The sequence below is a fragment of the Coregonus clupeaformis genome, unplaced genomic scaffold (genome assembly GCF_020615455.1).
Source record: "Coregonus clupeaformis isolate EN_2021a unplaced genomic scaffold, ASM2061545v1 scaf3427, whole genome shotgun sequence".
NCBI classification, from domain to species: domain Eukaryota; kingdom Metazoa; phylum Chordata; class Actinopteri; order Salmoniformes; family Salmonidae; genus Coregonus; species Coregonus clupeaformis.
This window is the reverse complement of record NW_025536881.1, coordinates 29597-47511: the sequence shown is the minus strand read 5'-3', so window position 1 is coordinate 47511 and position 17915 is coordinate 29597. Positions and strand designations below refer to the sequence as shown.

Sequence of the window (17915 nt, the reverse complement as noted above, 5' to 3'; positions counted from 1 at the left end):
TAATGTAAGGAGAAGCGCTGCATCATATTATGTGTGCCAAACAGGTGCTGTTCGATTACAATATAATCTTTCTGACCGTTTGGAATAATGTAAGCAACACTAAATAAGTTATAAGCGTACCAGAGAGTCTGTAAAAATTTTTGGTAAAGCCTTTATTACAGCAAAGACTAAAAACAGTCATTTGTGAATGCAATTTACGAAATGGAACGGTTTATTTATTGTTTACGCTAATTATTCAAGGGTCGCTTTATTTTGGTTAACTTTGCTATTATTCACATAGCAACATAGTCTAGGAAAAGGCGCCAATTTAACAGCCCACTGATGTGTTTCAGAACCGCGGACAGAGACCGCTATCCAACGCAGGAGAAAACGCATTTGTTATAAAATAATATATGTCATATAACCATTATAAATGTTCAGTAGCACGTCTTAGACGGATGGATCAGTCCACTCAGACAGGAGCCAATCAGACAGGGGTCTTGTGCACCATTATCTTTTTTATTTGTATTTTTTTGCTGCTGCTCGTCTAAAGAAATCTTGGTCGACCGACAGCCCATCGACCGACAGCCCATCGACCGACAGCCCATCGACCGACAGCCCATCGACCGACAGCCCATCGACCGACAGCCCACCGACCGACAGCCCACCGACCGACAGCCCACCGACCGACAGCCCACCGACCGACAGCCCACCGACCAACAGCCCATCGACCAACAGCCTATCGACCAAACAATGGACCAGTCCACTAAATGGGGTCAGCCCTAATGTCATATTTACTGGCCTGATTTCTTTCTGTTTACTCTCTTGCCGTGGGAAACGAGATCCAGAAATAGTCTAGCTTCTGACCTTCTTGTTTGCTTTCTGGAATGTGAACTATTTTATTTTTAACCATGCTATCTCCTTGTTTGTTCCCAGACTAAGGACTCACCATGACGCTGAAGGTCAAGCTGAGCTTTGTTTAACCATGCTATCTCCTTGTTGGTTCCCAGACTAAGGACTCACCATGACGCTGAAGGTCAACCTGAGCTTTGTTTAACCATGCTATCTCCTTGTTGGTTCCCAGACTAAAGGACTCCCCCATGACGCTGAAGGTCCAGCTGAGCTTTGTTTTACCATGCTATCTCCTTGTTGGTTCCCGGACTGGGACTCACCATGACGCTGAAGGTCAAGCTGAGCTTTGTTTAACCATGCTACTCTCCTTGTTTGTTCCCAGACTCAAGGACTCACCATGACAGCTGAAGGTCAAGCTGAGCTTTGTTTAACCATGCTATCTCCTTGTTGGTTCCCAGACTAAGGACTCACCATGGCGCTGAAGGTCAAGCTGAGCTTTGTTTAACCATGCTATCTCCCTTGTTGGTTCCCCAGACTAAGGACTCACCATGACGCTGAAGGTCAAGCTGAGCTTTGTTTAACCATGCTATCTCCTTGTTGGTTCCCAGACTAAGGACTCCCCATGACGCTGAAGGTCAAGCTGAGCTTTGTTTAACCATGCTATCTCCTTGTTGGTTCCCAGACTAAGGACTCACCATGACGCTGAAGGTCAAGCTGAGCTTTGTTTAACCATGCTATCTCCTTGTTGGTTCCCAGACTAAGGACTCACCATGACGCTGAAGGTCAAGCTGAGCTTTGTTTAACCATGCTATCTCCTTGTTGGTTCCCAGACTAAGGACTCACCATGACGCTGAAGGTCAAGCTGAGCTTTGTTTAACCATGCTATCTCCTTGTTGGTTCCCAGACTTAAGGACTACACCATGACGCTGAAGGTCAAGCTGAGCTTTGTTTAACCATGCTATCTCCTTGTTGGTTCCCAGACTAAGGACTCCCCATGACGCTGAAGGTCAAGCTGAGCTCCGTATGTCTGGGTGTGGAGGGGATGACCTGTGGTTCCTGTGTTCAGTCTATAGAGCAGCGCATTGGGGGTCTGCCTGGAGTCGTACACATCAAGGTGGGTCCGGGACACATATAGGGACTCTCAGCATGATTTTTAGTCCAGGACTAGGCGCAGTCTGGGCCCGGGAAACTGGCCCAGTATGTTTAACAGGTGTATAACAACTTTACTGTGTAACACAGAAATGTGTTAGCTATATCCTACACATCCAACTGATTTTAAAGGATCTGAATGATGTTTTCACCCTTAAACCTTTGTGTTCATTAATGTCACCTTTTAACTTTCGAACAGAATGTCTTCAAACTGCCAAGTCTGCATTTCCAACATAGACTTGACACCATTGCACAATTTCCAGAGATTTAAAATAACTGAGTTTGCTTTAAAAAAAATAAAAAAACTAGATGTGAAACTAACTAGTTAGAATTGAAAAGCAGCAAAAACACTTCCCATTTATCTGTTACCAACCATCATTTTTATTTCATTTGACAAATGTCACCCAACTCAATATCCAGGCTAATTTCCAGGGTGCGTCCCAAATGGCACCCTATTCCCTACATAATGCACTACTTTTAACCAGGACCCATAGGTTCGACTATTTAGGGAAAAGGGTGCCATTTGGGACGCAACCCCAGCCTCCTCCTCCTCCTCTCCCCTCAGGGGGTGGCTGGTTTATATAGCTTCATTGAAGATAAACAGTGATCCGTAATTCCGTGTAGCAGCTTTAGGAACGTTCTAGATGGCAGTAAATGTGGCCTTCTCTCTGTGTGTTTACCCCTCAGGCACAAGTTAAGTGAGGATATAATGTAATGGTGGTGTTCCTGACAGAGAGCTGGTCTTTACAGGACTGTCATTTTGGGTCGATAACTGGCTGGAGGGTAGCAGACGGCGGATGGGACATGTCATTTTTAATTTTTAATTTATTTAACCTTTATTTAACCAGGCAAGTCCGTTAAGAACAAATTCTTATTTACAATGACGGCCTACACCGACCAAACCAGGACGACACTGGGCCAAGACCGCTGCGCCACTCGGGAGCCCATTAATTAATTCCTTAAAGGGGGACGTTATTGTAAAGAACGGTACATGGCCTTTCATTAAGGTAGAATAGATTTCTGTTGCACGTGGACTTTAGGTCTATAGGATCTTTCTTTTTTTTTTTAACTAGTGTCAAAGTTAAAGGAAACTGTATTAGGAAAGGACAGTCTCTCTCTCTCTCTTTCACTCTCGCTCTCCCTGACACACACACCTAGGAAAACATAGATCATATCTGGCACGTGCACACACACTTCCCCTCCTGTGTTTTTTAACTTGCAGTTCAGTCAGGGCTGAGTGGTCAGGTGATGTGCGTCAGTTAATCACAAGTTTCCCTGTGTGTGTGTGTGTTAGAGAGACAGTGTGATAGAGAGAGCAATAGGTTCATTATATTGCTACTAGAACATGCCGGAAGCTTCCGAGGCCAATGCACTCCTCTCCTGTTTATATACATTGTACAACGTCATTGATCGGATAATCGCCTGTTGTGTAGGCTGAGGTGTATGTCCATGTGTCTCTGTCAGGTCACTCTTTCCTGGAACGCTATGCCTGGAGTTCTTCACCTGATCATGTGATCCGACCATGGAAAAAAACGCCCCTGGTTGTAGGCTATAACCTGGGGTCCTGGGTTTGGCTTTATCCATTGTGTGCACAAGGATTATCTTCAGACTACTTGTTTATGTGGAACAGATTTGATGTCCTATTGATCGTTGCTTAGTAACTGTGTAGTAACCCTCTCAGTGTATGTGATTACAGCCCATGTCGTGAATCTCAGAATCGTGCTGATTTACGTCGTAACCATGACATGACAATTCTATGGCTGTGAATGACTGCACGTCTCCATGGCATAGTTTTAGAACAGCCATATAATTCTGTTTAGTTTCAAGGCCTTGTTTTAGAAACTGCATTACTGTACATTGGAATTACACTGTCGCTTCTGTTGATACAGTATAAAGTGTTTTAATTATTCCCCGTTTGTTTGACATACATATTTTCTGATAGGTGTCTCTGGAGCTGAAGAATGCCAGCATCATCTTCGACCACAGCCGTCACACCCCAGAGTCCCTGGCGGAGGCCATCGAGGACATGGGGTTTGACTCCATCCTCTCAGACTCCACCACAGTCTCCGCGGTCCCCACGGACACCCAGCTGGTCCCCACCCCAGCCCTTCTCACTCCCGAGGCCCAACAGGAGGCTCTGGCCAGGCTTGCTCAGCTCCAGGGGGTCCTGGGGGTCCAGGAGAACAAGGACCAGAAGGGGGTGTCCGTTACCTTCATCCCTACCCTGATCGGTGCACTGCAGCTGGGGGAGGTGGTTAGTAGCTTGGTCCCCCTCCTGGAGGCCCCTACATCCAGTAGCGCTACAAAGGAAACCCTAGCCTCAGTCCCAGCCCCTGCCACAGTTTTAGCCCCTGTCCCAGCCACAGTCACAGTTTTAGCCCCTGTCCCAGCCCCTGCCACAGTTTTAGCCCCTGTCCCAGCCACAGTCACAGTTTTAGCCCCTGTCCCAGCCCCAGTCACAGTGTCAGCCCCTGTCCCAGCCCCAGTCACAGTTTTAGCCCCGGCCACATCCTCACAGCCTCAGCTGGTGAAGATGCGCATCGAAGGCATGGTCTGTCTGTCCTGCACCACCGCCATTGAAGGGAAGATTGGCAAACTCAAAGGAGTTGAGAAAATCAAAGGTGACTTAGTATTGCGTAGTAGTCATTATCATTTGATTGTGACTCATTGAGTTCTGACCAAGTGTAGTGCTGACCTGGTTACAGGTCCAATGCAGCCGTTTTTATCTCAATATCAAATCATTTCTGGGTAACAATGAAGTACCTTACTGTGATTGTTTTCAATTTAAATGGTCAAAAAGAAACAAAAATAGCTTCTTAACAAAGAGCAATTTCTCAAGCATGATTTTTGATAGAACTGTCTGGGAGTGGTCTGAGTGAGGAGGGGAAAACTGAAAACTAGCTGTTATTGGCAGAGAGGTTTGGAACTCTTTCTTATTGGTCTATTAACTCATTTACCACCTAGTGATGTCACCAGGCAGTCCAAAATTCCTTCCCACCAAAACAGGCAGACATTTCAGGCGGTCTTTTCAAACAGCTCTTTTCACAATTTCACAGTATTATTCCAACCTCATAGTGTGGAAATATACAGTACCAGTCAAAAGTTTGGACACACCTACTCATTCAAGGGTTTTTCTTTATTTTTACATTGTAGAATAATAGTGAAGACATCAAAACTATGAAATGACACATATGGAATCATGTAGTAAACAAAAAAGTGTTAAACAAATCAAAAATATATTTTATATTTTAGAATCTTCAAAGTAGCCACCCTTTGCCTTGATGACAGCTTTGCACACTCTTGGCATTCTCTCAACCAGCTTTACCTGGAATGCTTTTCCAACAGTCTTGAAGGAGTTCCTACATATGCTTAGCACTTGTTGGCTGCTTTTCCTTCACTGCGGTCCAACTCATCCCAAACCATCTCAAATGGGTTGACGACAGGTGATTGTGGAGGCCAGGTCATCTGATGCAGCACTCCATCACTCTCCTTCTTGGTCAAATAGCCCTTACACAGCCTGGAGGTGTGTTGGGTCATTGTCCTGTTGAAAACAAATGATAGTCCCATTAAGCGCAAATCAGATGGGATGGCGTATTGCTGCAGAATGCTGTGGTAGCCATGTTGGTTAAGTGTGCCTTGAATTCTAAATAAATCACAGACAGTGTCACCAGCAAAGCACCCCCACACCATCACAGCTCCTCCTCCATGCTTCACGGTGGGAACCACAGATGCAGAGATCATCCGTTCACCTACTCTGCGTCTCACAAAGACACAGCGGTTGGAACCAAAAATCTCAAATTTGGACTCTAGACCAAAAGACACATTTCCGACGAAAGGACAAATTTCCACTGGTCTCATGTCCATTGCTCGTGTTTCTTGGCCCAAGCAAGTCTCTTCTTATTGGTGTCCTTTAGTAGTGGTTTCTTTGCAGCAATTCACCCATAAAGGCCTGATTCACACAGTCTCCTCTGAACAGTTGATGTTGAGATGTACAGTCCGTATTGGAGGGAGCTGAAAGTCCGTATTGCCCAGCGACAGCCCCGAATCCTGAAGGATCTGGAGAAGGTCTGTATGGAGAGTGGGCCAAAATCCCTGCTGCAGTGTGTGCAAACCTGGTCAAGACCTACAGGAAACGTTGATCTCTGTAATTGCAAACAAAGGTTTCTGTACCAAATATTAAGTTCTGCTTTTCTGATGTATCAAATACTTTTGTAATGCAATAAAATGCAAATTAATTACTTAAAAATCATACAATGTGATTTTCTGGATTTTTGATTCCGTCTCTCACAGTTGAAGTGTACCTATGATAAAAATTACAGACCTCTACATGCTTTGTAAGTAGGAAAACCTGCAAAATCGGCAGTGTATCAAATAATTGTTCTCCCCACTGTATCTGTTACTGGAACTCTGTGAAGCATTTATTTGGGCTGCAATTTCTGAGGCTGGTAACTAATGAACTTATCCTCTGCAGCAGAGGTAACTCTGGGTCTTCTATTCCTGTGGAAGTCCTCATGAGAGCCAGTTTCATCATAGCGCTTGATGGTTTTTGCGACTGCACTTGAAGAAACGTTAAGTTCTTGAAATTTTCCGTATTGACTGACCATGTCTTAAAGTAATGATGGACTGTCATTTCTCTTTGCTTATTTGAGCGGTTCTTGCCATAACTGATTGGCTCAAATGCATTAAGAAGGAAAGAAATTCCACAAATAAACTTTTAAGAAGGCACACCTGTTAATTGAAATGCATTCCAGGTGACTACCTCATGAAGCTGGTTGAGAGAATGCCAAGAGTGTGCAAAGCTGTCATCGGCAAAGGGTGGCTATTTGAAGAATCTTAAATACTAACATATGTTTTGATTTGTTTTACACTTTTTTGGTTACTACATGATTACATATGTGTTATTTCATAGTTTTTGATGTCTTCACTATTATTCTACAATGTAGAAAATAGTAAAAATAAAGAAAAACCCTTGAATGAGTAGGTGTGTCCAAACTTTTGACTGGTACTGCATACAGTGCCTTGCAAAAGTATTCATCCCTCTTGGCGTTTTTCCTGTTTTGTTGCATTACAACCTGTAATTTAAATTGATTTTTATTTGGATTTCATGTAATGGACGTACACAAAATAGTCCAAATTGGTGAAGTGAAATGAAAAAAATAACTTATTTCAAAACATTATACAAAATAAATAACGGAAAAGTGGTGCGTACATGTGTATTGACCCCCTTTGCTATGAAGCCCCTAAATAAGATCTGGTGCAACCAATTACATTCAGAAGTCACATAATTAGTTAAATAAAGTCCAACTGTGTGCAATCTAAGTGTCACATGATCTGTCACATGATCTCAGTGTATATATACATTTACATTTACATTTTAGTCATTTAGCAGACGCTCTTATCCAGAGCGACTTACAGGAGCAATTAGGGTTAAGTGCCTTGCTCAAGGGCACATTTACGTCATTTAGCAACGACGCTCTTATCCAGAGCGACTACAAATTGGTGCATTCACCCTATAGCCAGTGGGATAACCACTTTACAATTATACTTTTTTTTTTTTTTTTTTTGTTTTTTTTTTTTTTGGGGGAGGGGTAGAAGGATTACTTTATCCTATCCCAGGTGTTCCCTTAAAGAGGTGGGGTTTCAAATGTCTCCGGAAGGTGGTGAGTGACTCCCGCTGTCCTGGCGTCATGAGGGAGCTTGTTCCACCATTGGGGTGCCAGAGCAGCGAACAGCTTTGACTGGGCTGAGCGGGAACCGATATGCTTCCGCAGAGGAAGGGAGCCAGCAGGCCAGAGGTGGATGAACGCATTGCCCTCGCCTGGGTGTAGGGACTGATCAGAGCCTGAAGGTACGGAGGTGCCGTTCCCCTCACTGCTCCATAGGCAAGCACCATGGTCTTGTAACGGATGCGAGCTTCAACTGGAAGCCAGTGGAGTGTGCGGAGGAGGGGGTGACGTGAGAGAACTTGGGAAGGTTGAACACCAGACGGGCTGCGGCATTCTGGATGAGTTGTAGGGGTTTAATGGCACAGGCAGGGAGCCCAGCCAACAGCGAGTTGCAGTAATCCAGACGGGAGAGTGACAAGTGCCTGGATTAGGACCTGTGCCGCTTCCTGTTAAGCAGGGTCGTACTCTCCGAATGTTGTAGAGCATGAACCTGCAGGATCGGGTCACCGCCTTGATGTTAGCGGAGAACGACAGGGTGTTGTCAGGGTCACGCCAAGGCTCTTCGCACTCTGGGAGGAGGACACAACGGAGTTGTCAACCGTGATCAGCGAGATCATGGAACGGGCGTCCTTCCCGGGAGGAAGAGCAGCTCCGTCTTGCCAGGGTTCAGCTTGAGGTGGTGATCCGTCATCCATACTGATATGTCGGCCAGACATGCAGAGATGCGGTCGCCACCTGGTTATCAGAAGGGGGAAAGGAGAAGATTAGTTGTGTATCGTCAGCGTAGCAATGATAGGAGAGACCATGTGAGGATATGACAGTGCCAAGTGACTTGGTGTATAGGGAGAAAAGGAGAGGGCCTAGGACGAGCCTGGGGGACACCAGTGGTGAGAGCACGTGGTGCGGAGACAGCTTCTCGCCACGCCACTTGGTAGGGCGACCGGTCAGGTAGGACGCAATCCAGGAGTGAGCTGCGCCGGAGATGCCCAGCTCGGGAGAGGGTGGAGAGGAGGATCTGATGGTTCACTGTATCCAAAGGCAGCAGACAGGTCTAGAAGGACAAGAGCAGAGGAGAGAGAGTTAGCTTTAGCAGTGCGGAGAGCCTCCGTGACACAGAGAAGAGCAGTCTCAGTTGAATGACCAGTCCTGAAACCTGACTGGTTTGGATCAAGAAGGTCATTCTGAGGAGGATTCAGCAGTGAGGAGAATGTGGCAAAGAGCTTCCTAGGGTTAGAGGCAGATGCTTGGAATTTAGAGTGGTAGAAAGTGGCCTTAGCAGCAGAAACAGATGAAGAAAATGTAGAGAGGAGGGAGTGAAAAGATGCCAGGTCGGCAGGGAGTTTAGTTTTCTTCCATTTCCGCTCAGCTGCCCGGAGCTCTGTTCTGTGAGCTCGCAATGAGTCATCAAGCCACAGAGCTGGAGGGAGGACCGAGCCGGCCGGGAGGATAGGGGACACAGGGAGTCAAAGGATGCAGAAAGGGAGGAGAGGAGGGTTGAGGAGGCAGAATCAGGAGATTGGAGGGAGAAGGATTGAGCAGAGGGAAGAGATGATAGGATGGAAGAGGAGAGAGTAGTGGGAGAGAGAGAGGCGAAGGTTGCGGCGGCGCGTTACCATCTGTGTTGGGGCAGAGTGAGTAGTGTTGGTGGAGAGCGAGAGAGAAAAGGATACAAAGTAGTGGTCGGAGACATGGAGGGAGTTGCAGTGAGATTAGTAGAAGAGCAACATCTAGTAAAGATGAAGTCAAGCGTATTGCCTGCCTTGTGAGTGGGGGGTGGTGAGGAGGGTGAGGTCAAAAGAGGAGAGGAGTGGAAAGAAGGAGGCAGAGAGAAATGAGTCAAATGTAGACGTGGGGAGGTTGAAATCCCCCAAAACTGTGAAGGGTGAGCCATCCTCAGGAAAGGAACTTATCAGGGCGTCAAGCTCATTGATGAACTCTCCAAGGGAACCTGGAGGGCGATAGATGACAAGGATATTAAGCTTAAATGGGCTAGTGACTGTGACAGCGTGGAATTCAAATGAGGAGATAGACAGATGGGTTAGGGGAAAAAATTGAGAATGACCACTTGGGAGAGATGAGGATTCCTGTGCCACCACCCCTCTGACCAGATGCTCTCGGGGTATCTGCGAGAACACATGGTCAGACGAGGAGAGAGGCAGTAGGAGTAGCAGTGTTTTCAGTGGTAATCCATGTTTCCGTCAGCCCCAGGAAGTCGAGGACTGGAGGGTAGCATAGGCTGGGATGAAGTCAGCCTTGTTGGCGGCAGAACGGCAGTTCCAGAGGCTGCCTGAGACCTGGAACTCCAGGTGTGTGGTGCGTGCAGGGACCACCAGGTTAGAGAGGCAGCAGCCACGCGTTGTGAGGCGTTTGTGTAGCCCTGTGCGGAGAGAGGAAAGAACAGGGATAGGCAGAGGCATAGTTGACAGGCTGCAGCAGATGGCTACAATAATGCAGAGGAGATCGGAATGAAATATACACCTGTTCTGAAAGGCCCCAGAGTCTGCAACACCACTAAGCAAGGGGCACCATGAAGACCAAGAAGCTCTCCAAACAGGTCAGGGACAAAGTTGTGAGAAGTACAGATCAGGGTTGGGTTATTAAAAATATTAGAAACTTTGAACATCCCACGGAGCACCATTAAAATCCATTATTAAAAAATTTGAAAGAATATGGCACCACAACAAACCTGCCAAGAGAGGCCGCCCACCAAAACTCACCGGACCAGGCAAGGAGGGCATTCATCAGAGGCAACAAAGAGACGAAAGATAACCCTGAAGGAGCTGCAAAGCTCCACAGCGGAGATTGGAGTATCTTTCCATAGGACCACTTTAAGCCGTACATTCCACAGAGCTGGGCTTTACGGAAGAGTGGCCAGAGAAAAGCCATTGCTTAAAGAAAATAATAAGCAAACACATTTGGTGTTCGCCAAAAGCCATGTGGGAGACTCCCCAAACATATGGAAGAAGGTACTCTGGTCAGATAAGCCAAAAATTTAGCTTTTTGGCCATCAAGGAAAACGCTATGTCTGGCGCAAACCCAACACCTCTCATCACCCCGAGAACACCATCCACACAGTGAAGGGGGAATAGTTATGCACGCTCAAGTTTTCTGTTTTTTTTGTCTTATTTCTTGTTTTGCATCTTCAAAGTGGTAGGCATGTTGTGTAAATCAAATGATACAAACCCCCCAAAAAATCCATTTTAATTCCAGGTTGTAAGGCAACAAAATATGAAAAATGCCAAGGGGGGTGAATACTTTCGCAAGCCACTGTATAAAACACAGGAAAATCACGTTTTTGACTGCACTGGGCCTTTAACTGACTTGGCATTCTATAGCTATGAATTAATATGGGAGGTTGTAGTAGTCTAGTATTCTCACTTAACATTAACTTAACAGTCAGGAATAATCTTGAAACTATCTCAGAATCTCCTGTTTTTCTTTCTTCACCACTCTGTGATACTAGGATTCTTGGAGATTAGAAATGTTTCCCCTGTGTGTTCTCCCCCCCAGTGGTTCTAGACTCCCAGGAAGCCACAGTTCTCTACCTGCCGTACCTCATCACCATCGATGACATCATCGCCCAGATCGCCAAGGCCGGCTTCAAGGCCACACCCAAGTCCAAGCCCCGCCCCCTGCAGCTGTCCATGGAGCGGTTGCTAAGCGCTGCCTTATTACCCCCAGAGCCGGTGGAATCTTCCCCCGAGGATTCTGAGGCCTCCACAGACTCGGCCCTGACGACCCTCAGAGTGACGGGCATGCACTGCCGCTCCTGTGTGGTAAACATCCAGGATAACATCTCCAAGCTGGCTGGGGTGACCTCCATAGAGGTATTGTTGGAGAGAGAGCGCGCCTCCATCCACTACGACCCAGGGAGGGTGACTGTGTCTGGGCTACAACAAGCCATTGAGGCCCTGCCACCGGGGACGTTTAAAACCCAACCCTGGAGCTCTACTTCTGGAGGTCTTAGTCCTATATCCACATCCACAACACCTATACCTTCACCATCCCCACCACCGTTGTCCCAGTCCCAGGCCGGCCTCTCCTCCCCCCAGCCCTGCTACAGCCAGCCCCTGTCGGCCACGGCCCTAATCCATATAGAGGGGATGACCTGTGGGTCCTGTGTTCAGTCCATAGAGGGGATGCTGTCTCAGAGGAAGGGGGTGCGGTCAGCCAAGGTGTCGTTGGCCAATCACAGAGGGACGTTTGAGTACGACCCTCTCCTCACCCAACCAGAAGAGCTCAGTGAGGCCATAGAGGACATGGGATTTAATGCCTTCCTGCCTGGTGAGTTGATGGGCTGATTGTATTATTTTATCCTCCTAACTAGGGTTTCAAAATTCAGCAAACGTTCCATACATTCCCAGGTTTTTCAGAGATCCTGGTTAGAGGATTCCCTCCCTCCTGATTCTAGGAATCCTACAACAGGAATTTCTGTCTCTGGTGAAGGTTCTGGAATTTAGCAACCCTAAGCCTAATAAAATCTCTAGCTGTGCTGTGAAGCAAAACAAATGAATTTCTCTCTATTTGTAACTCATGAAAGCTTCCGAGAACAATAGCTAGAGAGCAGCCATAGAAGAAGAATGAGAAACCGACATGAAATGGATATGAAACTCATTGTTGCTATGTTGTCCTTTTAGAAACCAACTCCCTGGTGACCGTCCCAGTTATCAGTCCCCCCTCGTCCCCCTCCCTGTCCCCCGCCCCTGTCATGGAGCTGGACTGCGACCCAGAGAGGGGTGGGGGACAGGGGGTTAGGGGGACCCCGAACACCCTAAATGCTAAATGCTTCATCCAGATTGGTGGAATGACCTGTGCGTCCTGTGTGGCCAACATTGAGAGGAACCTGAAGAATGAACACGGTGAGAGGAGATGTGAGAATCAGGGTTGTGTTCATTAGGGCATGCGATTTTGCAACGTTTTACGACCTGTTTCAGTCCGATTTTATTTCGTAATAAACACAAACCCGATACGAACTACTGATAGGAACTATGGGGACGTTTTAATAGGAACACTCTGCCATGGAACCCGTTCTTTACAGTAGCTAGCTGTCGTATCTGGGTGCGGAAAAGTGTCATAACAGTAAGATTTACGATGGCTGTTTTTAAGCAGCATGGGAGGAACGTATGTAGGATATTATGAAGGATGTGGACTTTTTACCTGGTCAAGAAACCCCAGGCCTTTAGTAAAGGCTTCTATATTTACTGTTGTCTCCCTTGAGCATCAACCTCATCTATCTGTTTGGTAGGAAGGTGAATCAAATGGATATGTTACATTGTCCTGCGTTGTTCTGTGCAGGTATCTACTCTGTGCTGGTGGCCCTGATGGCTAGTAAGGCTGAGGTGCGTTATAACCCTGAGGTGATGGACCCTCTGAAGATAGCAGAGTATGTCAGAGAGTTGGGCTTCACTGCTTCTGTCATGGAGAACTATGAGGGTTCTGATGGAAGACTGGAACTGGTGGTGAGTGTTCTGATTCTCTTCACCACACCCCGTAATGGTGTGATTTTGGTGTTATGGATGAATCTCACAATCATGATGTTTTTATAGGGCTAGTGATATTTCCACTGTCATAAACCACTGCCTCTGCTACCTCTTCAATAATCAAAGATCTCTCTGTGTGTCTACACCTCCCTAACTGTACCTCTTTAATAGCACATTCTCCCCTCCACCTCTTTCCAGGTCAGGGGAATGACGTGTGCCTCCTGCGTTCACAAAATTGAGTCCAGCCTGATGAAAGAGAAGGGTATCGTCTACGCCTCCGTTGCCCTGGCAACCAACAAAGCCCACATCAAGTACGACCCAGAGGTGACGGGACCGAGAGACGTCATCAAACTCATAAAGGTACTTAATTTTGTTTTTTCAATCATTCATTCATTTGTTTGTTTGTCCATTCATTTGGTCATCCAACACCCTCTCCTCTGCCCTTCAATTCTTCCCCAGGTTGTTGCTTTAAATGACAATGTGATATCAGTTAGATGTATTTATTCATTCATTTTGTCTGTTTATCAGAACCTGGGCTTTGCGGCATCTCTGGTGAAGAGGGATCGCACAGGCAGTCACCTGGACCACAGCAGAGAGATCACACAGTAATGGGAGGGGATGGGAGGTGTGGGATAACGGGCTGTTTGGGTTATGGAAGGGGATGGGAGGTGTGGGATAACAGGCTGTTTGGGTTATGGAAGGGGATGGGAGGTGTGGGATAACAGGCTGTTTGGGTTATGGAAGGGGATGGGAGGTGTGGGATAACGGGCTGTTTGGGTTATGGAAGGGGATGGGAGGTGTGGGATAACGGGCTGTTTGGGTTATGGAAGGGGATGGGAGGTGTGGGATAACGGGCTGTTTGGGTTAGTGGAAGGGGATGGGAGGTGTGGGATGACAGGCTGTTTGGGTTATGGAAGGGGATGGGAGGTGTGGGATAACGGGCTGTTTGGGTTATGGAGGGGATGGGAGGTGTGGGATAACAGGCTGTTTGGGTTATGGAAGGATGGGAGGTGTGGGATAACAGGCTGTTTGGGTTATGGAAGGGGATGGGAGGTGTGGGATAACAGGCTGTTTGGGTTATGGAAGGGGATGGGAGGTGTGGGATAACGGGCTGTTTGGGTTATGGAAGGGGATGGGAGGTGTGGGATAACGGGCTGTTTGGGTTATGGAAGGGGATGGGAGGTGTGGGATAACGGGCTGTTTGGGTTATGGAAGGGGATGGGAGGTGTGGGATAACAGGCTGTTTGGGTTATGGAAGGGGATGGGAGGTGTGGGATAACGGGCTGTTTGGGTTATGGAAGGGGATGGGAGGTGTGGGATAACAGGCTGTTTGGGTTATGGAAGGGGATGGGAGGTGTGGGATAACGGGCTGTTTGGGTTATGGAAGGGGGATGGGAGGTGTGGGATAACAGGCTGTTTGGGTTATGGAAGGGGATGGGAGGTGTGGGATAACAGGCTGTTTGGGTTATGGAAGGGATGGGAGGTGTGGGATAACGGGCTGTTTGGGTTATGGAAGGGGATGGGAGGTGTGGGATAACGGGCTGTTTGGGTTATGGAAGGGGATGGGAGGTGTGGGATAACGGGCTGTTTGGGTTATGGAAGGGGATGGGAGGTGTGGGATAACAGGCTGTTTGGGTTATGGAAGGGGATGGGAGGTGTGGGATAACGGGCTGTTTGGGTTGTGGAAGGATGGGAGGTGTGGGATAACAGGCTGTTTGGGTTATGGAAGGGGATGGGAGGTGTGGGATAACGGGCTGTTTGGGTTATGGAAGGGGATGGAGGTGTGGGATAACAGGCTGTTTGGGTTATGGAAGGGGATGGGAGGTGTGGGATAACAGGCTGTTTGGGTTATGGAAGGGGATGGGAGGTGTGGGATAACAGGCTGTTTGGGTTATGGAAGGGGATGGGAGGTGTGGGATAACGGGCTGTTTGGGTTATGGAAGGGGATGGGAGGTGTGGGATAACAGGCTGTTTGGGTTATGGAAGGGGATGGGAGTGTGGGATAACGGGCTGTTTGGGTTATGGAAGGGGATGGGAGGTGTGGGATAACAGGCTGTTTGGGTTATGGAAGGGGATGGGAGGTGTGGGATAACAGGCTGTTTGGGTTATGGAAGGAGATGGGAGGTGTGGGATAACAGGCTGTTTGGGTTATGGAAGGGGATGGGAGGTGTGGGATAACGGGCTGTTTGGGTTATGGAAGGGGATGGGAGGTGTGGGATAACAGGCTGTTTGGTTATGAAGGGGATGGGAGGTGTGGGATAACGGGCTGTTTGGGTTATGGAAGGATGGGAGGTGTGGGGATAACAGGCTGTTTGGGTTATGGAAGGGGGATGGGAGGTGTGGGATAACAGGCTGTTTGGGTTATGGAAGGGGATGGGAGGTGTGGGATAACAGGCTGTTTGGGTTATGGAAGGGGATGGGAGGTGTGGGATAACGGGCCTTTTGGGTTATGGAAGGGGATGGGAGGTGTGGGATAACAGGCTGTTTGGGTTATGGAAGGGGATGGGAGGTGTGGGATAACAGGCTGTTTGGGTTATGGAAGGGGATGGGAGGTGTGGGATAACAGGCCTTTTGGGTTATTTAGACAAATCTCTTCATCTCTTAACACGTATGGACCCAGAACTTAATCGAGCAGCTGACCAATTACGCAATACTTTAGTTCTGGGTTAACCGATATTACTCTGTATCTCTGTCTGTCTCCATTTGCATACCTCATTCTTTCTCTCACCCCTCTCTTCTCCCAGATGGAGGAAGTCGTTCCTGGTCAGCCTGTTCTTCTGCGTCCCAGTCATGGGGATGATGACCTACATGATCATAGTAGACCACCAGATCAGCACGTCTCACCGGCACAACGCCACCGCACCGGACCCTGAACACTACCACTCCACCATGTTCCTGGAGAGACAGCTGCTCCCAGGCCTCTCCATCATGAACCTGATCTCATTCCTCTTCTGTGTCCCTGTACAGGTAGGAGAAAGAGAGAGGGAGGATGTAGATGGAGGGGATATGGACAGAGGGAGGCAGAGCTAAGCTAGAGAGAGATGGACAGAGGGAGATGTAGATGGAGGGGATATGGACAGAGGGGAGGCAGAGCTAAATAGAGAGAGATGGACAGAGAGAGAGATGTAGAGAGTATGTGGTCACCCCTTCAAATTAGTGGATTCGGCTATTTCAGCCACACCCGTTGCTGACAGGTGTATAAAATCGAGCACACAGCCATGCAATCTCCATAGACAAAGATTGGCAGTAGAATGGCCTTACTGAAGAGCTCAGTGACTTTCAACGTGGCAAGTCAGTTCCCTCCCTCTCCCTCTCTATATCTCCCTCCCTGTCTATATCTCCCTCCCTCTCTATATCTCCCTCCCTGTCTATATCTCCCTCCCTGTCTATATCTCCCTCCCTGTCTATATCTCCCTCCCTGTCTATATCTCCCTCCCTCCCCTCCCTGTCTATATCTCCCTCCCTCCCCTCCCTGTCTATATCTCCCTCCTGTCTATATCTCCCTCCCTGTCTATATCTCCTCCCCGTCTATTCTCCCTCCCTGTCTATATCTCCCTCCCTGTCTATATCTCCCTCCCTCTCTATATCTCCCTCCCTGTCTATATCTCCCTCCCTGTCTATATCTCCCTCCCTCCCTGTCTATATCTCCCCTCCCCGTCTATATCTCCCCCTCCTGTCTATATCTCCCTCCCTGTCTATATCTCCCTCCCCGTCTATATCTCCCTCCCTCCCCTCCCCTGTCTATATCTCCCTCCCTGTCTATATCTCCCTCCCTGTCTATATCTCCTCCCTGTCTATATCTCCCTCCTCTCTATATCTCCCTCCCTCTCTATATCTCCCTCCCTCTCTATATCTCCCTCCCTCTCTATATCTCCTCCTGTCATATCTCCCTCCCTCCCTCCCTCCCTGTCTATATCTCCTCCCTCCCTCCCTCCCTGTCTATATCTCCCTCCCTGTCTATATCTCCCTCCCTGTCTATATCTCCTCCCCGTCTATACTCCCTCCCTGTCTATATCTCCCTCCCTGTCTATATCTCCCTCCCTGTCTATATCTCCCTCCCTCCCTCCCCTCCCTGCTCTATATCTCCCCTCCTCTCTATATCTCCCTCCCCTCTCTATATCTCCCTCCCTCTCTATATCTCCCTCCCTCTCTATATCTCCCTCCCTGTCTATATCTCCCTCCTCCCTCCCTCCCTGTCTATCATCTCCCTCCCTCCCTCCCTCCCTGTCTATATCTCTCCCTCCCTGTCTATATCTCCCTCCCTGTCTATCTCTCCCTCCCCGTCTATATCTCCCTCCCCTGTCTATATCTCCCTCCCCGTCTATATCTCCCCTCCCCTGTCTATATCTCCTCCCTGTCTATATCTCCCTCCCCCTCCCTCCCTCCCTGTCTATATCTCCCTCCCTGTCTATATCTCCCTCCCTGTCTATATCTCCCTCCCTGTCTATATCTCCCTCCCCGTCTATATCTCCCTCCCCGTCTATATCTCCCTCCCCGTCTATATCTCCTCCCTCCCTCCCTCCCTGTCTATATCTCCCTCCCTCTCTATATCTCCCTCCCTCTCTATATCTCCCTCCCTCTCTATATCTCCCTCCCTCTCTATATCTCCCTCCCTGTCTATATCTCCCTCCCTCTCTATATCTCCCTCCCCGTCTATATCTCCCTCCCCTGTCTATATCTCCCTCCCTGTCTATATCTCCCTCCCTGTCTATATCTCCCTCCCTGTCTATATCTCCCTCCCTGTCTATATCTCCCTCCCTGTCTATATCTCCCTCCCTGTCTATATCTC

At 48.1% G+C, this 17915-nt stretch overlaps 1 protein-coding gene across 1 annotated transcript in view; it reads left to right on the top strand.

Moving 5' to 3' along the window:
- Positions 1-1815: 1815 nt before the first annotated feature.
- The window catches only part of LOC121530933 (copper-transporting ATPase 1-like), a 44126-nt gene continuing 28026 nt past the window's right edge, over positions 1816-17915 (top strand). The window contains 8 exon segments of the mRNA XM_045220243.1: positions 1816-1945; positions 3923-4601; positions 11157-11930; positions 12284-12505; positions 12942-13105; positions 13325-13486; positions 13655-13731; positions 15871-16093. Of these exon segments, the coding sequence (XP_045076178.1) occupies positions 1826-1945; positions 3923-4601; positions 11157-11930; positions 12284-12505; positions 12942-13105; positions 13325-13486; positions 13655-13731; positions 15871-16093 (2421 nt within the window). The 5' untranslated portion in view covers positions 1816-1825.